This window comes from Strongylocentrotus purpuratus, unplaced genomic scaffold, assembly GCF_000002235.5.
Source record: "Strongylocentrotus purpuratus isolate Spur 01 unplaced genomic scaffold, Spur_5.0 spur5_scaffold_2, whole genome shotgun sequence".
Taxonomy (NCBI): domain Eukaryota; kingdom Metazoa; phylum Echinodermata; class Echinoidea; order Camarodonta; family Strongylocentrotidae; genus Strongylocentrotus; species Strongylocentrotus purpuratus.
The window spans coordinates 3,794,940-3,819,293 of NW_022145605.1; the positions used below are offsets into that span (position 1 = coordinate 3,794,940).

General features: G+C 36.6%; 1 protein-coding gene across 2 annotated transcripts; it reads left to right on the plus strand.

Moving 5' to 3' along the window:
- Positions 1–1,973: 1,973 nt before the first annotated feature.
- On the plus strand, positions 1,974–23,422 carry LOC580274 (cilia- and flagella-associated protein 251). Of its 2 annotated transcripts, none has more exons than XM_030991449.1 (25): positions 1,974–2,076; positions 4,091–4,172; positions 4,705–5,126; positions 5,623–5,895; positions 6,528–6,674; positions 7,101–7,204; positions 7,665–7,773; positions 8,405–8,563; positions 9,050–9,218; positions 9,633–9,723; positions 10,152–10,289; positions 11,102–11,231; positions 12,934–12,989; positions 13,362–13,421; positions 13,919–13,998; positions 14,797–14,936; positions 15,741–15,914; positions 16,359–16,502; positions 16,884–16,966; positions 17,611–17,752; positions 18,342–18,433; positions 18,994–19,122; positions 19,991–20,187; positions 20,828–20,968; positions 21,789–23,422. In XM_030991449.1, exons 2-25 carry the CDS (start codon positions 4,139–4,141, stop codon positions 22,010–22,012), a joined length of 3,438 nt encoding a protein of 1,145 aa, XP_030847309.1. In that variant the 5' UTR covers positions 1,974–2,076; positions 4,091–4,138; the 3' UTR covers positions 22,013–23,422. The 2 variants fall into 2 exon arrangements, with proteins under 2 accessions (XP_030847309.1, XP_030847310.1); XM_030991450.1 differs by having other exon boundaries at positions 4,708–5,126.
- The last annotated feature ends 932 nt before the right edge of the window (positions 23,423–24,354 follow it).

Sequence of the window (24,354 nt, forward strand, 5' to 3'; positions counted from 1 at the left end):
CAGAGTTCCCATACGTGTGCGAACTCCAGACATAGCACGCAAAGAGGATGACCTTTAGAAAGAATAGGGCAACTACAGTGCTCTCAAACTGCTCGTTAGATATGGAGAAGATTATGGAGAGAGGTTAAGAAACCCTACAAGATATAAATCTAAAATCCGAAAACTTTGCCCGATACAATGGAGTAGCCGTATTATTAAGAATTTGACGTTACACGAATCGACAGTCCCGTTTGCTTGTTTTTTTTGTATAGCAAATGGAGGAGTGAACGAAAAGTAGAAAATGCAATGCAATACTTGTGTTTTGTTGGTTTAATTTTTTTTTTTAAATGTATATATGGTTCTAAGTGATGTTAATTTTGAGAATGAATAGTTACTACATGCAAAACATGTAACTTGAATATAATTCTAAAATTAATATACACAAAATTATTCTAGATATCATGAAGAGGCTGTTTGAGATATTGTCAGGGAGAAAGGTTTATGAATCCATACAAGTTCATATCCACCTCTTGTTTACTGGCTTAAAGTAAAGTTCGACACTAGATAGAAAACATGTTATTCAAAATGTTTTTAAATCTTGAATGTCAGACGCTGTAAAGTAAATATTATGTGAATTGTGCGTATAATAATGTGGTTCACATTATTTTTTTAACATGGAATATGAGTTTTTTTATTGAGGTACCAGCTTAACGATAAGGATATTTTCCAATATAGAATATAGCAATACACACTTTAGTGTTTTAAGAACCATATTATTCTATCATCAAAATTATGGTAGATGGTGTTAATAACATTTTTATCTGAATACAAAGTTCAAAAGTACTTTGAATACAGGGCATGTAATTATTAAAGATATCGGTATCTTTATATGTATTTTAGTCCATTGTCCTAACTTTTGAATTGCTTATAAACATGATAAAACAATATCCGGAAGAACATTTGTGGATAGCCACGGGGGGGGGGGGGGGGGGGGGGGGGTGTGCATGTGTCCCTCGGCAAAACCCAATAGCATGCAGGCATTATGACAACAGAGAAAGTGTGCTCAAATTTGCAGGCAAACATTATTTAAGGGCTTGTATATCCTTCCCCTCACGGGACAACTTCATCTTTTCTTAAACCTTCTTTTTTTGGTGGTCTTAAATGCCTTCTCTATTTGGTTATCTGCTGAGAGATGTCTCAAGGAAAAACTAAGTTTATCACTAAGCAAGTTCAAGTCATTAAAATCACACGTGCAGTGTGCTCAGTGTAATCAATGGTACAAGTGCAAATATTTCATGTACATGCTGCATATTCTGCTAACCTACAGAATGCGAGAGCAATATCTATGCAATAATCATTGAATAGGGGGGGGGGGGGGGGAATCGGAAAATACAAATATAATCTGACCTGCACTCTATCAGTACAGACCGAAACTCAGCTCAAACAGACTGAAACGCTTCTGACTCATTTGCGGTAAGTAACACGAATCAACTTAATTTGATTTCTTAAGATTCTTTAGAAAAATAAGTACTAATTTTATTACATTACATAGTGCAGCTTCATGTGGGGACAAACCGAATAAAAGTGAGGGTATGACAGAGAGAGAGAAAGAGAGAGAGAGAGAGGGAGAGAGCGAGAGAGAGAGAGAGAGAGAGAGAGAGAGAGAGAGAGAGAGGGAGGTGGGGGGGGGGGGGTGCGCAGGGTGAAAGGAGTGAATTCCAGAAATAAGATGCCAGAAAATGTTAATACTGAAGGGAATTGGCACACCTACGAGAAAAGAAAAAAGTGTAGGGCTATATAATTATATAAAGGACAAGACAAGACCGGTAGCCCGAGTCCCACCCCAGATCAGGATCCGCCTGTTATAATTATATTGTTATTTTGTTCTTTATTATACACAATTTGAAAAAAAGAATACCCATTTAAGCCATTTTACATTGTTTTGAGGACGGCCAAAAGTATCGTTTTTATATTCGACATTAGAATATACCATTCTAGAACGCGCATTAAGGATACCATAGGATCACTAGGTACTAAAAATCTGTTGGCTAGTTTCATATTGCTGGTAAACAATAATCTCCTTGACGACTGAGTAAGGTAAGAGCAATGTTTGTTGGGAATCATTTGTATATTATTGACTTTCAGTGTTTTGTACATAGCACAGAGTGTATAAATGGATTAAATAATGCATGAATCGTTTTACATCATGCAAGAAACAAGATATAGGCCTGAGGAATGTAGGAAATACACCGACATAAAAACCGAATTGTCGTTAGTACAGTCCCACACGCTCGTGATCATGTTGCTTAAGTATGAACTCTCGATCGGCTTCTCGGCGCACAGCGCGTCGAAGATAAAGCCGCCCTAGATCTATATACCTATGCATCGACGACGCGTTACTACATTGAACAACTAATAGTTAATTCCATGGTGATTTTTTACGTGAAAGATGTAGATCTTCACGTAGTAGACTCTACTAGTAGAGACGTAGATCTAGAATGAATTGAACATTTCGTAGACTGGTACTGGTAGTGCTAGTTCTACTGTCCTGACAACAGTATGAAGCTTGAAGGGGTGACCAAAGTTCGCGGATATTTTAGAACATATTACAAAATGTGATATTCGATCTATGATTTCTCATATTCTACACAAATTTATTTATTTCAACTATTACCAAATGGACGGCAAAGTTTTTTACTACAGATTGGTTCAACTAAATCTAGAATATTTATCGTTGAAGGATTTCGGAGATATCACGATCTAAAAATTTGATGTCCAATCGTGCATGCGCGCTGCATCTAAAAAAGTCATAAAAACCACCATACTGTGGTCTGAATCTAATTTTAACTTGTTTTACCTGATAAATTTAAACTGAGTGAGATAAATTTTGCTGCTAGAGAGTGTTGTTGAGTATTGTTTTTATGGACAAGAAAGTGAGATGTTGTTCACTTTGTATTTTCTTTAGTGTTTTACTTTTGGAGAACATTTTTGAGAGGGAAAGGCCTCAATCAATGATGCTCTCATAATGGTTGATAAAGAGAGTGTAAAATTAATTTGGAAATATCCGACATCGAAAATGCAAACGCATGAAGAAGTGCGACAGGATGGGCTACTGAGTACTGTTTTCACTCTTGCCAAATTTAATGTTACATGGTTGAAAATTAACCTTTTTGGGCTATGTAATGACATGAAATATAATATTGATACCACCTAGGTCCTAACCTTAATTGGCACCCATTAGCCTTAGGGCTTGGTGATAATGACTTTTTAAATATATTTGTTGATATTTGTTGATATTGATATCACCATGTTTTAACTGGCTCCCAAAACCTGTGCTGAGAGGCAGGTAAACAAACCCTAAAATACGTCCAAAATCACCCCTTCCCACACACAACGAATATTGGACAGTGGCTTTAACATTTTCTATCCCGCTCCTACTCCCAATGATGCACTGCGATCAAAAATCGGAGGTAAAAATGACCTAAAATTAGCAAATATTTTACCAGAGCAATACAGCTTTGCTTCTTTTTCACATGTAACGGATGACTTTACGATCTGCATTGCAATGATGTTGACCATTGACATGTGTTGATGACACTTCCGTAAAATGTAAACCTTTTTGCTATACTGGACTCTTCTTTCTCCTCATTCAAAGCACTTTGAATCGGTCAAGAACTTGACCAATAAAATTTGAGAGCGATTTGCCTACCTTCCATGTGTTCCTGATTAGTGATGATAATGAGCTAACATGCGATGTACATTACAAAAACGCTGACCTCTCACGAGAGTTTGCAATGCTTGGTTCTACTGAAAACGGAAATACATGCTAATTGGATACTTACTTCACAATAATGGTGATTGGTTTGATGCACGTTCGCTGAGTTTATCAAAATTCCTGCGCGCACCCCTTTTTACACAAATTGCTTTAATGGAATTATGAAATTTAAAAAAGATCAGAAGAATTATGAAAACAGCCTTTCCTTTCTTTATTAGTGATGAAGAATTATTTAATTTCTTCAATAATTACAAAGGTCTGTAGTCTTGGCATTTCATTTCTCTGTTTCACATTGTAAATTTAATGAAGAACATTTTCGTCTATTTTACCTGACAGATAGAACGGAGTACCATCAGCACAGTTATCTAACAGGAAGTTTTCAACATGGCGGATGACGAAAAGCAGCCACCTCCAGAAGGTATGTAGCCCTAATTCTTCTTCTTCTTCAGTTGCAGTAAAACTTGCATTGGTGTACTGTTTAGGTGCAGTACAGATGTAAGTACAAGTCTGATAAAAGGTATATAAACAGCCTGCTAGTACAACTTCTGTAATTTAGAGCTGGGTCTTTGGAACCCCCATGTTTCATATTGTATTTTCATATTCAAAGAGCATTGTATTCATTGATAAGAGTTAATGCCTTCTTGCTCTAAGCTTTACAGATTACCTATCAGGTAGAATGTCAGGTATGGTTTAATACTGTGATTATCAGGTCAGTAGAGAAAGTGCCGTTAGTAAGTGGCAAGAGCTACCGATACTTACATGTACCCATCTTTGCAAGCAGCCTTCATGATTATGTTATTTAAAAGTGAAGGCGGTCATTGTCGTTTCGCAACAGATAGCTACTACTACTAGATAGCAGTAGTGTTTGCTTTATGTTTCAGAGTTGATATGAATATTTAAGCTGTGATAAGTTAGGTAACTTTAAAGTCTACTCATGTCTTTTGCAACAGAAGCTCCAGCAGATGAACAGCAAGCCACTGAAAATGCTGAACCCAGCGCAGAGACAGGAGGAGAAGGGGATGAGCCACAGGTAACAGAGCAGACAGAAGCAACTCTGGAACCTGCAGAGGAATCTACAAATAACAATGATGGAGATGATGAGGCTGAGCCAGCAGACGGCGGACCTGCAGAGCCCCAGGAAGATGATAGCAAACCAGCTGGAGATGAAGGAGAAGCAACAGAAGTGACTGAAGAACAGGCAGAGGATGGACAGAAAGGAGAAGAACCAGTGGAGGAAGGAGCACAAGAAGAAGGAGGAGGAGCACAAGAAGAAGGAGGAGGAGGACAAGAAGTGGAAGGAGAGAAAGAAGAAGAGGTGCCACAGAGAGCAAGAGGAATGACACCTCCGACAGAGACAAAAGCTTCTGAAACAGTAGGTGTTACGTGTTTTTGCTTCATGGTAGTAAGAAAACTGCATTTAAATGAATACTTCTTATTATCATCATTGCAAGTTATGATTATGAAAATAAATGTCACGTTGCAACCACATGAAATATCAGATGAATACATTTGAAGTAGACTGTGATGTTGTTTTCTGTGCCTTATTTACCATTTAATCATAATGACAAACAGCAACAAAAATAGTGATGCATGTATATTTAGTTTTACGGCTACACCATCCCAAATCTTAATGCAAGGAAATGATTATTTAAACTTTCTGGTATTAAACCATATTTAAAATTGTGATCGACATGGGGCTGTATGGGATGAGGAAAACTCTTTCTGTAAACCTTGTCTCAGATATGTCAGTAATAAATAATGCAATTTTACTATTAGTATACCATTTATTAAGTAAAAAGTTCGCAAAACTGCCCAGGTAGTCTGATAATGATGAGGATTATTTTAATTAAATTCCATTTCTGTTTTAGGACAATGTTCCAGAAGAAGCTGCTGAAGAGGCTGATGCTCAGTTGGGAGGGGTTACGGAAGAAGCCCCACCCCAAGAAGGAGGAGAAGTTGGAGAACAGGGCATCCAGGAGGAGGAGGGACAGGAACCAGAACTCATGGAACCACCTTCGCCCAATGGGGTACCCGACCCACCCAGCTCTGGCCCACCTCTGCCTAAGGATGTAGATAAGTCGAGAGCAGAGAGCAGTGCTGCTCAGGATTACCTTAACATGGATGTTACTCCAAATGCACTGGTAAGATATATATCACATCTCGAAATTTAAAAAAAGGTAGTTGTACAAGAAGTCAGTTATTTATTATGTGTACAGTCAGAATCAAAGAGGCTTAAGATGTTAATTGAGAGTTAGGTTATTGATTTTGAACAGTCAGTATTCATCAACCTACATTTAAACCACTTGTTCATTATGCACCTTCACATTGGTGCACAAATTGCATTTAGTGGTAATAATGGGACAATACTTAGATGCTTTGGCACAGTATTGTGGTAAGGACAAAATAGTAATCTCTCCATTGTCAATTTGAGATAACTTGAATACATTCAAACATCTTTGTTTAATGTTTTTTTTATGCAGTGTACATGTTTTATCAGACTGTTTTTCTGATGGGAATGTTATGTGCAGTAATCTATGAACATAGTACCAGCAAATATATTGATTTTGTAAATTGCAAATTTGGGAGAATTCTTATTCGTTGTCGGTCCAAACAGTCCTAAAATTAACGATGTTGAGAGATATTGATCTCTTTCTGTCTCCCAACCTGTCATTTACTGTTTATTGTGGTATGGTGTGATAGCAAAAAGATCACATGGTTGTATCTTACCCAATTCTTGTACCTTTTTAATCAATTTCCATCTTTGTATCCTCAGAATATGACCTGGTCATTTGGGGTCAACAAGTACATTCCAGCCATCAACTTGACTGACCAGCACCGGAAGATGCTCATCTATGTCTGTGGCAACACTGCAGTGCTCTCCAGCTATGATAAGAATACACAGAAACTACTCCAAGGGCATGTGAGTATTCCTTATGTATACTCAATGTGTTCGATATGATTGCAGATTACACAGTAGTGTCACAATAACATTTTTGTTTGATTAAAAATATCTCCTAAAAAATAATATGAACTAGTATACAGCTAGAATATGTTACATAAACCCTCCCCCCCCCCAAAAAAAAAAGAAGTTTTCCATCACTTTGTGGATTAGTTATGTGTGAGTTTGAGAAGAATATAATGCATATCTGAAAACAAAATTTAAGGAATGAAAGTGAGTGAGACTTTGGTTCCTTTGTGTATGCCAGATGTATGTGCAAATAGAATATATAAGTACATGTATGAATAAAACAATTCAATCTACATGAATGAATAATTCAATGCATTGGACATTTAAAGATATTTGAAGTGTACTAAAAGAAAGAATATTTTAATCTTTTTTCAACAGTGTAACAACATCACTTGCATCTGTGCTTCTCAAGATAAGAGATGGGTAGCGACGGCTGATAAAGGAGAAAACAGTATGATCATCATCTGGGATACGTATTCAGGGTACGTTGAGTCTTCTTAGTTTCTTTTGGAGTTCTCACTAAGAGATACAATTTACATGAGTTCTAAGACACCTTATGAAAATCAAGCATGGAAATTTAATGGTCTGCAACTCAAATCTGTATATATTGTGCTTGTAATAGAATGCTGTGATGATATTGAGGTAGTGTAACAAATCTTCATTTTGTATGTAAAGCCACAATATATAAGCAAGACATTGGGATAGGAATTTTCGAGAAGTGTGTTTCTAATTGCCTTTTACGGAAATGAATTTTGAAAGATATCACATAGATTCAGCTTCATGAATCTTGAGTATATGTTTGCCTAACTGTGATGCAAGCATGTGCATATATATTTTCTCCCTTTTTTGGCACCTTGGTGAAAATCTGTGAATGTTTGTATTAGCTCATTTATAAGTAGCATATGCAAGTAAGCTCATCACTCTATCTTGTATTCTACTCAGGACTCCTGTCCAGACGATCTTTGACCCTCACCCAGACGGTGGTGTAGTAGGTATGAACATGACACTCGATGCTAAATACATTGTCACACTCAGTGCAGCTAAGAAACAGGTGAGCTTCCCTTCACAAGTCAGTACGACTGTATACATCTATACCAAGCTTCCTAATTGACAAACAGTTCTTTTTAACTCTCTGAATTTGCCTAAATGGAACAGTGAAAAAGAAGAAGAGGAAAAAGAAATAATGAGGAGGATAGAGAATATGAAGATCAAGACAAATATGGAGAAGCAATAAGAAGTTAAGAGAGAAGAAGAAGTGAGAATGGAGAAATATGGACAGGAAATTGGCCAAATTTTGCCAAAAGTTCCAATTCTCAAAAGTTTGTTACTTATAAAATTCAACAATTATTTTGATTCTTTTATTTTCTTTGTGAAATATATATCTTGAATTGAAAGTTGAAACTTGTTGTCATTTAATAGGACTTAATCAAGCAATGAAATAATCTGTACGATCTCCTAATAATGAACCCAGTGCACCATTTCCACTCCTTTTGTATTCTATTCTGTAAAGCGCACTGAGACATGCGAGTATGCCTATGTGTTATACGATCTACAAACACTATTTAATTATAATTATTATTATTATATGCGCCACTTCCTATTCCCCCAGGCAGTGATTCATATCTCTGTACATGTCTCTGATTCTGTATATTTACATTCTGTCTTTCTTATCCATTCTTCAGACCCTGTCTATCTGGGACTGGACTACCAATGGTGAATACCCAGTGGCTAGCAAGGAACTAGGAGTCAACTATGGTCAACAGACCTATGTCTTGTTTAATCCAGAAGATCATTATCAAATCGTCTCAAACAGCCCCACACAAGTCATCTTCTACAAATGGGTAAGCATGTTTCAAAATGAGAAAAATAAATGAATACCAGTACATAATACTGTAAAACTTGATAAGTCTTCATGAGACTTTGCAATTTGTCTTGAATTTGTTTTTCCTGCTCATTTATGCAAAAGAAAAAAGTTTTTTCAAAGTGAAATATTCATTGTTTAGCAATACCCATTCTGCATACTGGATAAGAATTAACAACTTTTATACAGGAGATTTAATTAACCTAATTACAAACAATTTTGCTATATTCAAATCATCAGATACATGTGTTTTGTATCATTAATCTGCATTTGCAAATATTCTACCTTGTTGTAGCATACGCTTAAAAATATGTTTTTGTTGAAAGCTTATCTGGAAGCTCCAAATATCTATTTCATATTCATTATTAGTTTAAGATTATGACCTATTGATAAATTTGGATAAGGGTGGGATTTCGGTCTGAACCTTTTTCATCACAACTTGATATTTTAATCTCAATCCTAACAGGGTGGAGAGAAGATTGAGGTCTTTGCTCCTCCGTTGACTGACCAAGACTTCAACAGAGTGGTCGGAAACTTCAGTCAATCCATATTCTCTCAGAACAGCACCAGAGCACTGACCGCTACAGCTGCTGGTAATGTGGTGGTATGGGACAGCAATAGACCAACGTCTGGACGTAAGTGGACATTCCTTTCTGTTGTGGAGAATTTGTTGCATATCTGTACTAACCTATACTTATACAAGTGTTTGTACCATTGATGTAGCAAGATTAGAATGCTGAAGTTTGAATCTAGGATTTTATCTTAGTGCCCCCTGTTATTGATCTACAAGGGATGGGTAGAAAGAGAGAGAGAGAGAGAGAGAGAGAGAGAGAGAGAGAGAGAAATAGAAAGAGAGAGATAGGGAGCAAGTTTAACTTTTTGATTTTGTAACATAACAGTAAAATGTATTTGAGTTCAGTACTCTCAGTAAAATTGTATTGAAGGATGGACTACGTACAAACATATTTTTACAATCGATTGCAAGTCTAAACAAGAAAGCTCTTTATGAAGTAAATGTACCATTGTTCTATATTTTGTGTTATCCTCAGCCCCAAGTTTAGAACCATCACCCAACAAGAAAGCCTTCAAGCTCGTCAGGCTACAGGAGAGAGGTATCACAGTCCTCACTACAACAGACAGGTTAGTGAAGAAGAAGGAAAGAGGTCTTTGTAACTGATATGATAACATGAACCCATTGGATGATTTACCCTTACCTACTAGTACATGTTTTGTTATGTTTTTACATATCCATAACGTCTGTGAAGTTAAGTCAGCAATAGAGAAAAAGTGTTTCCAGAATATGTTCATAGTTTAAAAAACAGTCTCTACATGTAAATTATAATTAATTCATGAATAATACATTAAGTTGAAGAAGAAAAAAAGAAAGAAAAAAAAATCAGAAATGAATTATACAGTAATGCAACTAATAAAAAGCCATTTCAAGTTTATACAGCTAGAAGCCAGCCTTTCAACGAATCTTCAGCCAGAAATGATAAGGAGAAATTGTGAAGTTGATAGCTTTTATCCAATTTTATAGCTTATATCCATTTTATCCATTTGATTTGTAGGTTTGTTGTGACTGGAGATGTTTTAGGCCATGTGAAGTTCTATGACCTTCAACTTCGGATGTCAAACTGGTACAGTGAACTCAGCGTTGGTCCCATCAACTCGGTCTCGTTTGCCTATGTACCAGAGTTCAATGCTGAGTGAGTATCAAGACCAGGGACCCATTTCACAAAACTTGTCATCAGTGACAAATGACAGTATTTGTTATAAGCTAGTGAAATCCTTGCTTCTGATTGGTTATCAGCTGATTTGTCACTAAATTGTCATTTGTCATTGAAAAAAGGCTTTGTGAAATGGTTCCCAATTATTGCAGTTAACTTATGGTCTTCTAAAAGTTTAAGAAATGATATCATGATTGTGCAGTCTTTAGGTAGAAGATGCATCATTCTTGTTAAATCGTACACAATTTTTGAATATATGTTTTTTGTTCTTGGTGTGTAATGATGCTTTTTGGGGTCCTATAGATGCAGGATAGAAGAAGAGATATATTTTAGGAAACTGGTGTAGAGGAATGGAAAAGAAAAAAATTAACAGAGAGTCAAGTGGAAGAAGAGAAATAGTTAAGAAATCAGAAATACACCAAATGTAAAAGGAAGAGATGTGAAAAGATAAGAATAAAATAAATATATATTAAATAAGGGGACAGGAACTCAAAAGAATACAGGACTGCAATGCAGAGCAGGTCAAAAGGACCAACAGTAATAACAATAATACATGGTATATAATATAATACTGACGTGTGCATTTATATCACTACAGAAATGAAAGGAATAGGCCAGCCAAAGTTTAGGTTGAACGTTAAGCCGTTGACTACTGAATGTATTTGTTGCCATAGGCTTAACACAGAGGCCACCAGGTTCCAGTAAGCAAAGGGTTAATGTTGTAAACCACAGACATACATGTACTGTCATTCACAACGTGATCTCCTATCTGTACTTCTAACCTCAATCAGTGCCAAACCAGACAGTGAATACCCTAAGGATGCAACCATCCATGCCAAGTCATTTGTGACTAGAGATTTCATCGTCAGTACCTCCAATGCACAGGTCGCCCTCGTGGTTGCTGATGGGGTACAGGTCAAGGTATGTACAGTGAAACCTGTCTATAAAGATCACCCAAGGGAGACAAGGAAAGTGGTCTTTATAGGCAGGTGGTCTCAAGTTATGTACAGGCTCATGTTAAAAGGTTCATTTAGTACATGTTTCAATGAGAAACCATTTTCAAGGGAAACAAAAAATGTGGTCTTTGTATGCAGGTGGTTTTTCTATACAGGTGGTCACTAAAGCAGGTTTGATTGTATCTTGCTGTATCATATCTCACTGTCTCGCTGATAAGATGCTAGGTAGGAACAGGTAATGGGAGTTTTTTCAAAAATAGTTGAGTATAATGTCACCCAAGATGAGTGTGTACATGAAATGATTGGGAAACTCTTGCAGCCAAGTTTATATCAATCTTTGGTCAATTTTTTTATGCCTCCGCCACCGAAGGTGGTGCCGGAGGCATCATGTTTTCGGGTTGTCCGTCCGTACGTCCGTACGTCCGTTCGTCCGTACGTCCGTCCGTACGTCCGTCCCGTTTGACCGTTATCACAATATCTCAAGAACCATTTAAGATTTAAACTTAAGACTCGGGAATAGTATTTATCACCATAGGAAGACGATCTGATTAGATTTTGGAGTACGTAGGTCAAAGGTCACAGGTCACAGAGGTCAACTTATGAAATTCCTTGTATTGAGTTTGTTAGCGCGATATCTCAAGAACCATTTGAGATTTAAACTTCAAACTTAAGGATAGTATGTATCACCATAGGAAGACGATCTGATTAGATTTTGGAGCATGTATGTCAAAGGTCAAGGGTCACAGAGGTCAACTTATGAAATTCCATACATTGAGATTGTTATCATGATATCTCAAGAACCACTGGAGATTTAAACTTCAAACTTAGTGATAGTGTGTATCACTATAGGAAAACAATCTGATTACATTTTGGAGCACGTAGGTCAAAGGTCAAGGGTCATAGAGGTCAACTTATGAAATTCCTTGTATTGAGTTTGTTAACGCGATATCTCAAGAACCATTTGAGATTTAAACTTCAAACTTAAGGATAGTATGTATCACCATAGGAAGACGATCTGATTAGATTTTGGAGCACGTATGTCAAAGGTCAAGGGTCACAGAGGTCAACTTATGAAATTCCATACATTGAGATTGTTATCATGATATCTCAAGAACCACTGGAGATGTAAAAACTTCAAACTTAAGGATAGTATGTATCACCATAGGAAGACGATCTGGTTAGATTTTGGAGCACGTAGGTCAAAGGTCAAGGGTCACAGAGGTCAACTTATGAAATTCCATACATTGAGATTGTTATCATAATATCTCAAGAACCACTGGAGATTTAAACTTCAAACTTAATGATAGTGTGTATCACCATAGGAAGACAATCTGATTAGATTTTGGAGCACGTAGGTCAAAGGTCAAGGGTCACAGAGGTCAACTTATGAAATTCCATACATTGAGATTGTTATCATGATATCTCAAGAACCACTGGAGATTTAAACTCCAAACTTGTTTAATTTTTTAATGGAACAAACATCACGGTTTAGTTCATTAGAAAGTTGGGATATTCCAGAACATTGATGATTAAAACACATTTCTTTGGCGACTATGTCATAGCATTTCCTCTAATTCTATTTCATTACATTAAACTCTGTTTATGTTTGTTTTCATTTCTTTGTTTCACACAGTTGTTTATTTTAAAAACTTTTTCTTTCTTTCTAGATGATACTGGAGGAGCATGATAAGCCCATTCGTGCATTGACAACTCATCCTTCACAGTAAGTCATCTCCTTCATTTAATATTGTTTGATTGTTTGTTAACCAAATATAAAAACAAAGAGGTGGCTCTTAAAACTGTTGAAAAATATAAGCTCATCCAGAAGAGAGAAAGAGAGAGAGAGAGAGAGGGGGGGGGGGTAGAGAGGGATAGAGAGAGAGAGCGAGAGAGAGTTGACACATCCATGCAGGCATCTCTTGCATTTAGTGATCTCCTTGAAACTAACTTTATTTCATACGGTATACTTTTCTTAACGAAAATACAATGACCTCATAAATTTTGACATGTAACACAACAATATCAAAAGAAAATATAGAATAATATTTTGTATTACAAATTGCTTAATATTTCATGTATGTGTTTCATTTCCCAGACCGTTTGTGGTTATTGGCAGCTTTGCAGGCCTGTTGAAAGTTTGGAACTATGAAAACAAGTGAGTATGATGAACATACAGGCTGAGTGTTTTTAGTCAATGCTAGGATATTAGATTATGTCAACAAAGCCAATTTGATTTATGGGGTTGGGGGTTTGACAGACGAAATCCAAACTAACTTTTTACCATCACCTATTTCAAAAGGACACAAGTCCTTTTTTGGGTGCTATTTAGTTCTTGAGCAGCTTAGAAACATGTTTTAATTATTTTATTTTCTTATCAGTTTTAAATATAGTCATATAATAAATTGTTAGATTTTAAGCTTGGAAGGTAAAATTGATAGCAATTAAAGGCAAAGTTTAAGAGTGAAGGTTTTGTGGAATAAATGCTTCTTATTTCACTCTCTCTGATTCTCAACTTGATGTTCTTCCGTGACATAATTTGGCCAATGAATATCTATCGTACCAATCTGGCCGCACTGACATTAATAATGCAATAACGTGTAATTAATCGTTTTTATTTTGTGACTTTATAAAATGATTGTTTTTATCTTTCAGACAAGTAATGGCTTCTAGAAAGTTTCCAAGAGGTAACTTGATCAGATGTGTTGGATATGATCCGACTGGATCTTATTTAGGTGAGTGTTCAGACAACTTCTCACTCCAACCTTCACTCTGCTGTCTAACTTACAAATAGTTTATGCAAAGACAGTGTTAAGCCTAGTTTAGATAAGATGACATACAGAGTAATACGCTTCATATTTCTGTATCCTATAACACAGAGCTCAGTGAGTATGCACAGGCCTTTGTTAAGCAATACATTCACATGTTTAAAAAATGTGTCTTCTTTTTTTTTGCAGCAATTTAATACATTATATCTGAACGAGCCTTTATGAAACATGTTTTCCATTTGTATTTACAAAGAGTCAGTTATGTAAGCATCATGATGTTACATTACAAGCTGAAATGACTCTCACTGATGATGGGGTAAATCTTATGCAAACCATGCAATTATCTTTAGATGGATCAGAATTAACTTTGAATACCATTTTCTGTGTTATAACTTATCTTGACTGTATTGTCAACATGACATTGATATTTATGGTTTACTTTCAGTATTGCATTTTGTCCTAGAATATCTGTAATACTTGATACTCCTTTATGTATACTTAATGAATATTGAGTGTTCTCAAAATCCTAAAAACAAGGCTTTGCATTCTCCAATTTCTCTGTATAATGCTTCACCAACTATGATCATAGGTGTACTACCAAAATTATAATTATAATTATAATTATCAGATCCTACCCATCTTTAATTACACACAGATTTTGATAGCAGATTCATGACAGATATGCATCGACATGATAGTACATGTAATAGCTTCGAATGAGACATTGTTCATTGATGTTGTCTTCTCAAATTGCCCTGTTTCCAGGTGTTGGTTTTGAGAACGGCTGTGTGCGGATCCTGGATGCATTGACATTGATTGATGAGAACCCGGAACCGTTCCGTTACTCTCGTGATGCTGTCACCCATGTGACCTTCTCACATGACTCCAAGTGGATGGCTACAGCTGTAAGTTACAAAACAAAACCTGATGATATCATTTTTGATATGTCATTTATAATTCTGTTTGGTCTCTGCTTTATTCATATTTATGCTTCTTACTCTTTATGGAACATTGTGAGAACTGGGAAAAATAATTCACTGGCCTTCAACTGTGGATATCAATTCATTAATGGTAATTACACAGAGTAGCTTAGACTAGATTTTTGGATATTTGTAGAAATGCAGTGCAGTTGTGTCTGTGATTGACTATTGTAAGTCCTAGTCAAATGTATACTATGATGGAACATGAAAAAATGTCAAGGAGTTTTTGTTTTTACATCCATTTTATTCCTTCTTCAAAAGAGTTAGGATGAAAAAAGTACACTCATTCTATTTTGATTAAAAGTAAGCTAGGGTTTCAAACACTGAAACATATAGTTCTCCACTTCTTATTAAAATCTTTGTAGAAATCATGTACCAATCATCAATAAGTACAGTACATTTACATTGTAAAACACATGAGATGTTAGAAAGATAACTTGATTTCAGTAGAACTATGTTACTTTATGCTATTTAATTCTAGTTTCTTTCTAATTTGTGTTTCCATATGTTGCAATAAGCTATATTTCTTGTATTTATACTGATTTATTTTTCAAATTCAATATATCGTATTATGCTATGTTGTAGGTACTTCATTATGTGTTATTAATTTTGTTTGTAAACTTTTGTAATTCGGCTAAACGCTGCAATGAAAGTTTTATTTGAAATAAACCATTTTTAATTGAATTGAAATGTATCACCAGCATGTTCCCATCTCTTTCTCCTCACCAGGATGCTGATTTCTGTGTAACCGTATACAAGGCGGAGTCTCCTAACAGTCAGGAACCATGGGTATACATGGGCAAACATCGGGCTCATTACAAGCACATCAGAGGCATCACGTTTGGGGTCGCTCTGGACTCTGGAGCATCAAGGTTACTGTCCCTTGGAGAGGACAGAGCGCTGGTAGGTTCCCTATCTTTAACCTTAGTCAGAGTTATATCAAAATCAACTTGTATCCAATTTGGGTTAATCATTATACAGTCAAACCTGATTTAGTAACACCCTGTGTAGAAAGTCCACCCGTCTTTAAATATTGACTTTTTAAAGTTGTTTCTTTTTATCTTTTTAATGTCTTATTGACTCTATCAATAGGTGATGCACAAGGGAGTTGTAATTGCATTTAGGTTGATTAAAAGTAGATTATTTAGTTAGCAACACAGAATTTGTGCATATAGAAGATGTTCTTTATATAAAAAAAGAAGAAGAAAAAGAAGCCATGTTTAACAAGCTTGCTCAATGTTTCAGTATCTCCTCTCAAAGTGCAACGACATACAGAATACATTTATTTTCAAGTGGCATGTTATCATATTTGTAAACTAATCTTTAATCAATTCTATGCCCTATTAGGTCGAGTACAATCTGAAGACTGTTGCTAAGGATCATCTAGAGGTGATGTCAACAGATCGCATCGAGCAGAGCGGAGTACCCCAATGCTTTGCTTGGTATCCACCCGTCACTAAGGAACAGTTCTTCATTACAGCAAACAATCAGGTACTTCAATAGCAAATTCACAGTAACAGTATGACACAAAAATACTTTCTGAACGTATAGATTCGGTTCTTAGACACATAAGATTATTAAACTCAAATTTTGGATTTGGATTAAAATAGATACTAGTTTAACAAGTGTCTGTAAGAGGATTTTTTCTTGAAAGCTGCCATATTTTTTTAGTTCATGATTATTATCAGCAGTTACTGAATGGTACATCATTCTGGAACTGTGGATAATAATCATTATTATGTATTAATTATGGCAGATATCAAGTCTATTTATACTATGTTTAATTAACTCTCAAACATGCAATATTCTTATTTAGCATTGTTCTTTCTATGAGTAGACGTATATATTCGTTATTTTGTTTGTTTATTGCAGTTCAAATTCAAGCTGTTCAACACGACTACAAAGATGTGCAGAAGAACAGTCTTAGCCCCCACCTATGGGAGTCCTATTCAACAGTAAGTGCTGATCCGTCTTCATTCTGGCCTAGAAATGTGTCTTTTATTTAAGAAAATTAATAGGTTGGTAAAATTGTTATTGTTTTGTTTCAAATATGATATGAAGATATTTTTGACAGATAGAATGACTAGGAGAAATATGTGAATTTATAAGAAAATGACCAGCTCTTTATTCAATATAAAATTCATGTTATACCAAAATCAACATTTTATCCACATGGTCAAGACAAATGAATTAAATTCCAAGTCCTCACCAACCCTTGACCTAATCAAAAACACTACTGCATACCTAACACTAACCCTGAGCCTATGACAAAATATATCCCAAAGGATTTGTCATAGGCTCATATGTCAGTGGTACAGCATTACTCCTCACACTTCACATACTGTAATAAAATCAATGTCAGGATACATCTTTTAACGGTTTTCATAACACTACAGTCTATTGGGAAAAACGAGTATGGTAAACCCGGTCACTCAAAGACTTTTACTTTTGTGAGGCACTTCTTGATCATTTTGAAGCGCAATTTCTGTAGGGCTACAATATTACACCATATCACAGGCATTGATAACAGGTAGGGCCATGCATCTCATTGTTAAACGATGCCTTTAAATTACTTCCTGTGGATTCATTCCTCTTGCAGGATTGCGGTACTGCCGTCTGAAGACCCTGTGAATGATCCTCGCTACATGGCTTACGTCACCAAGGACAAGGTGGGACTACATAAGATTCCACCTGATGGTAACCCACACAATGCCATGGCACTCATTGCACATCCTTCAGGGGTAAGTTTATTTCTCGTTTACTTTCTTTGAAACAGTAGTTGGTCGAGACCCTTAACATTAACATTAACATTAACTATTTTTTAAAGCCCGTCTGCACTAGTTTGGCCAGGAGGGATTAGACCACCCAGTGTGGTCACTGACATGTGGTTATTTCATCAACTCAGCTCTCAATTAACATAAGAAAAAGAGGATCATGGGAGACCAATGGGCACCATTTAGGCATTGTTTTCTATTTAGAGGGAGCAAGTAACTATAAGTAGTGCAGTAGGGCTTTAACATAAACTCTTTGTTAAAGTATAGGACTAAATGCTCTCTCAGCTCTCTCAACAGATGATGCATTTTTAGAATTATAAAAATACTCATCAAAGTCAGAATCTGTGTTGATTTCCTATTTGACAATATTTCAGCATAATTGAATGCAATCTGAGGGACCTATAGTACTAACTTTAAAATGCCATAGCAAAGGGTCCTAGAGCATTGCCATCTTGGGACCACCATGCCTCCACCTTAATTCCTTTGACTCTGAAAGCACATTTTAAAAGATTGTTTGAATAAGAAACCGTACCTCCTTTCCTTGTCTCCTACACAGGTGACCAACCTAGCATGCAGCTATGATGGCAAGCATGTCTTCACGGCTGGAGGTACAGACTACTCCGTCCACATGTGGGACACTCACTTCAAGTAAGTAAATTATGAAACAAAACCATTAACCCACACATAACTATATTTATGAACAACAACCCTTGGAAAACAACCCCTTGAACAGCTTACCCCCCCCCCCCCTCTTTTCCTGGAAAATTTTCCTCATGTTATTAGACAAGGGTAGTTTATAATTGTCTCCAGTGCCTTCTACAGTTGAATCCCTAAACAAATTTGTCAGAATTGTTTTCTGAACTTGAAGAGACTTCCATGCGTCTTCTAAGAACAGGAAGCACAGAAACCATTGAACAAATCTTTGTGCAGGGTTATGAATAGACACTTGACCTACACTTTCCAGGCAATTGTTGTTAATTAGGTAGGAGGAGAAGGTTTCTAGACATTTCATATAATTGTGAATGAAAAGCCATGCAAGCATTTTCTATTTTCAGGTGAAGGATTAATTCAAAATAATATTTAAGTCTGTTTGATTGCAATATGTCTTCAAGTTATGTTCTTCATTTATGTAATTGAGGGAATAGAGGATTTAGGCAGCTCAGAAGAACAAGTATGGTTTGGTAACGGTGATCACTTCTCACGTACAGTGCTCTAGAAGCAGCAGTTAAACTTGGTGGTGATGATCTGATACCATTCTATGGCTTGATGGAAGGAGGCAGGGAAGGAGAGCTCTTCAAGGAGTTGGAGAATTACTTCTACTATGCACAAGTCAGGAGGTACGTGAGGTCACATTGATGATGATGATGATGATGGTGGTGATGATGATGATGATGACGATGATGATGATGATGATGATGATGACGATGATGATGATGATGATGATGACAATGACGATGTGGTGATGATGATGATGATGATGATGATGATGATGATGATGATGATGATGATGATGATGATGATGATAATGATGAGAATGATGGAGATGATGATAATGCCAAAGGTGATGATGATGGTGGTGAGGAGGAGGAGGAAGAGGAGGAGGAGAAGGAGGAGGAGAGAGGGGGGTTATTAATGACAAAGGTGATGATAATGATGGTAATGATGACAATTGTGATGGTGGTAATGATGGTGATGATGATGATGATGATGATGATGATAATTGGTTATGGTGATGATGATGATGACAATGGTGATGATGATGGTAATGATGACAATGGTGATAGTGATGATAATAATGATGATGAAAGAGAGGATAATGATGTAAAAGAAGATTGTGAAAATATCTACAAAAGTAATGATGTCTCAGAAGATTTGTATGGTATTAATCCTTTACCAGAAATAGCAATCACCAAGGAAATTGAAATTGATAAAAAAGAAATAATCGTGAACCTGGTCATGATTTGCTTGTACAAATTGTTTCAAATAACCTGTGAGTTTCTGTACGTAGCATGTACTTTGCAATTACATTTACATAAAAATTAATTTCATTTGTTGCTTTTTCATAAAAAGTAAATGTCACGCTTACCAGGACAAGCCCAACTCCAAGTAATCGTCTACCGGTATATCTTTAGAATGAAAGCAAATTTAAACTGAATAAATAATCAAACAAATACCAATACCTTCCTTTCTTGTATCAATCTCCAGTCAAGGGGTAGACACCACAGACACCCGTCAGGTCTCCACCCTCATCCCCCTCTCTGAGATCCCCTTTGTGATGAGGGCCATGGGTCACTACCCCAGCGAGCAGGAGGTGGAAGACATGCTCAATGAGATCAAGTTCAGTGAGTACGTCGACACCGGAGAGTACGTCACGGAGATCGAGCTCGGAACCTTCATCAAATGTAAGTCAGAATATTAAATTCAATCATTCTTCCCTTTTTTTTTTTTTGTACATACATTGGCATCCTTATGTATATATGCAAGAAAGACTTGGCCCATTGCATGAAACTTACACCAATGATAACTACCATGGTAACATGGCTCAACAGTCAATCAAAATCAAGGTTTCCATGTTGGTTACCATTGATGGTAAAGTTTTGTGCATCGGGGCCAAAATCAAAATCATCGGCCCACAATGTTAAATGCCAGAAGGTTTGGCGTACATTACCAGTTCACCGTTATTTATTTCATGCCCATACATGTATGTCCAAAATTGAGAGATATTCAGAATTTTGATCCTCGTGAAATGAAGAAAGCTGTTTCTTGAATTCTAGAGGAGCTCCAGACACCATCACAGATTACCCTTGTCTTATTAAGTTATTATTGTCCAGATTATAGGTGTGTGTATAATTGAATAATTTCTTCATGCATGTTTAAAGCCAATCTGCTCAATGAGAGTATTGGCATTGTACATTGTTTTAATTCCTCTTTATCTTCTGTTTTGATAATAGCACCTATGCCAATCAATGAACTGTACATATAACCTACCCCGCATATAGACCAGTGATATCTCAATGTCTTTTGTTGTATTTTCCTGTGTAGTGTATGTGAACCACAGACCAGCGTTTGGTATCAGTGAGCAGCAGCTGAACTGGGCCTTTGATATCCTTGGATATGCTGAGGACGAGACTATGGAACCTGAGATAGAGAGAGGAGAACTTCTGGAACTACTACAAACAAAAGGTAAGAAAAATTATGATGGTAATTATCATCAATTAATGTTTTACTTATCTGGGAAGCTAACATCAATTAAAGCAGGACCCGACTGAACTACTTGTAGCTATTTCCGCCCTCTACATAGCCAACAATACCTAAGCGGTACCTGTTGATCCCCCATGGTTCCCTTTTTCTTTCGTTAATGGAGAGCTGATTTGATGCGATAACAACCTGCCAGTGAACATGCAGGGAGGTCTAATCTCTCCTGGCCAAACTAGTGCAGATAGGCTTTAAGTATCATCAAGTCAGTAAATCAAAGATAGTGCTGTAGTACACTTTCGATTGGCAGTTGGGGATCTCATACCTATGCCCATGACAATTTCCAGCCTATCATTACCCTCATTACTGGACACTTACCCCCCCCCCCCCCCCCCCCAAGCAAGCAACACTTGTCTCCTCCTATCAGAGATATTGTAAACATTCAGGAAAGACATGTAGAATTAGGGGTCCAGAAAGTTGTTGGCAGAGGAGGATAGTTGACATTGTGATAGTGGTGGTTATTTTACCTGACTGCTAAGAAAGCATAAATGCTTGTTAGTAAGCAACCAGAATACAGACGGCTTTAGGTCCTCTCCGAGGGACCTGATAATGAGGATTAATGCCTTACCAAAGGGCACTAGCGCATCGCCTTGATTTCGAACCCGGGTCACCAGATTACGAGACCACTGCTCTACCGACTGAGCTATCGGGCCTCCTAGCTCCTCCTTATTACTTAGCATCATTCTAAAAGTGTTTTTTTTTTTTTTTTTTCTTTTCTCCTTGCTCGTCTTCCCCTAACCCTATCCAGGAGAGCACATGACCGAGGTAGAGGTCGCAGAGTACCTGACCACCTTACTAGGGGTCAACCCAGAGGGCGGCAGCTCGGAGCTCGGAGGCTACGACCATGCTGGAGCTCAAGATATCCTGGAGGAGGCTCTACCGGAGGAGGTCACTGCCTCCATGTTTGCAGTGGAGCTCCTGGGGTTCGGTGGAGCCGCGGAGCCGTCGGAAGGGACCGTCAGCCCAACATAAAATGCTTAAAGCCACACTGTACTACTTGAAGCTACTTGCTCCCTCTATATAGAAAACAATGCCTAATCGGTGAACATTGGTCCCCCATGATCCTCTTTTTCTTATGGTAATTGAGGGCTGAGTTGATGAGAAAACCACCTGTCCAGTGACCTTGCAGAGTGGTCTAATCCCTCCTATAAACTAGTACAGATAAGCTTTAAATGTTCTGGACAAATGGACTTAGCAATCATTAGTAGTTATCAACATTTCTCCCTCAATGGGTGCTTGAACAGAAATGGTCGAGGAAATGGTTCTTATGACACGGCAACAAATTTTACACTGATCATTAAGGAATATTCATCAACATCCAAGGTTGCTTGAACAGAAATGGAGGAAGTGACTCCTTTGACTTGAAGACCAGAAACATTAACTTGAAATGTTAAGGAGTGATGTTTTCACTGCAAGGAACATGTTGCAAATTTCCAAAGATGTAGCATTTTGTTGTGTTCTGATTCAAATATTTTGTTGCATCAAACTTCCACAAGGTTGGACCAATCTAAAGGAACATGAAATTGTCTGATTTTACTGTAAAGAAAAGAAGGACATTTCTATCATTGACAATGCACCGATTTCAACCCTTAATTTCTTGTTAAAAATCCTGATTATCACATTCAACAAATTGTATCTATGGACATCCACTGATGATAGTTTTATTTATTTAAACTGAAATGCCCTAGTCAGTTACAGAAAAAAAAAATAGCTATGCAATACAGTGGATGTATTTGAGTGTTCTGATTCCACCTTCTGAATTCTGAGTATAGATTCAAATTTTAGTGAAGTTGAACATCAATTCTACTCACCAAGTCAGTCAGATCTGAGACTTATTAGTAATGGGAGAAAAGTTTGCATGAAATACTGTATTATAAATAACATGTAAATAATGTAAGATATGAAAATATATGTACAAAGAAAACAAAATTGTTTGATATTTTTCTTTCTAAACATGCACATGATGTAAGAGTTCATTTTAAATGTAGTTTACACAGGTACAATATTTATTGCGTTTTATATCTATTATAACATAAGGATATTAAGACAGATATCCACTGTGCAGTGCAGGGCATACTAAGACATATGCACCACCAACTATATTTTATATTCATTATTTGAATATTTGTGTTTTCATATCCGTCCAAACACACACGTATTCCTATCTTTTAGATAACATTTTTAAAAGATTAGTGTTTTATTAATGAATGGGGAACACACCTTGAGAAACATGTAAGATAGACGTAGAGAGATGTATACCTGTATATTTGTGAGTATGTAATGTGTGACATGAACATGAATTTCATATACATTTCTAATTTTGATCTGTGTGTTGTGAAGAATTGTATAAATCAAGAAATAAAGATTCCAAATATGAATGCATTGTCATGCTTCTACTTTTTCTTTCTCTTGGCTTTTCTTTTGGCATTAAATATAGCATGATCACAAAGATTTTCCAGAAATGACCTTAAGTGCAATTTGAATACCCTACTGCACATCCCATAGAAATGGTGTTTGGTTTACATAACACACATTTCGGTACGTGATGGACAAGGTTTTTTTTTTTAAGTTAATTTTTTCATAGTCTTTGTGATCATTTTATACATAAAATATAAACATATGAAGACATCCCACTTTAATGATACATGTAGGCCCTATCAAAATAAGCTCAGTTTGACAAATCTAGAAAACTCGCCACATGTGAGCGAACCTTCTCTCTCAGAAATTAATCATGCCGTTCCCATTTCTTTCCCCTCAAAAGTCATTCTTCAAGAGAGTGTTTGATAGAAACAGAAAGGTGTTCGTTCTCATGTTACTGAATTCATGCTTTGACCAACGATCTATCCATCAGCTCAGGGCGGAGAATAATCCGTTTCATGTATCCGATGTTATGTTCTAATTAAGACCGTTGTCGCCTCTGAGGTGATCTTGTGCTAATTTAAGGGAAAAGGAAGACAGGGGAATATTAAAGGAAAACGGGGGAAACTGGAGATTCTGTGCCTATGTGCTGCTCCGCATGTGTACATGAGGCTATTTTCAAAGAACATTGCGTCAGAAAGATGAATAGCACATGCACGCTGTTATGTCATTTTAGTGAGCATGAGTGAGATTTCAGAATCAGACTTAAATTTTGTTAAATATAATTTTTTTTTTTTAGTGAGCATTGAATTAAACGCATTCTATTAAAGGCTTTCTGTTGTACTGCTATAGTGCAGAAAATTCTTAAAATATGATATTGATGTACACAAATTCAAAGCTTCTGTGCAGATTCTGTTACAATATGCTTTAAAAAGTCTACCACTTAACGGCACATT

What these genes read in the sequence shown, in the direction of transcription:
- LOC580274 (XM_030991449.1), top strand. Translation starts at nt 4,139, where the DNA reads ATGGCGGATGACGAAAAGCAGCCACCTCCAGAAG. An exon ending in CAATAGACCAACGTCTGGAC is followed by an intron (nt 9,219 to 9,632) that starts GTAAGTGGACAT and finishes TGTTATCCTCAG; the next exon opens with CCCCAAGTTTAGAACCATCA. An exon ending in TACTATGCACAAGTCAGGAG is followed by an intron (nt 19,123 to 19,990) that starts GTACGTGAGGTC and finishes ATCAATCTCCAG; the next exon opens with TCAAGGGGTAGACACCACAG.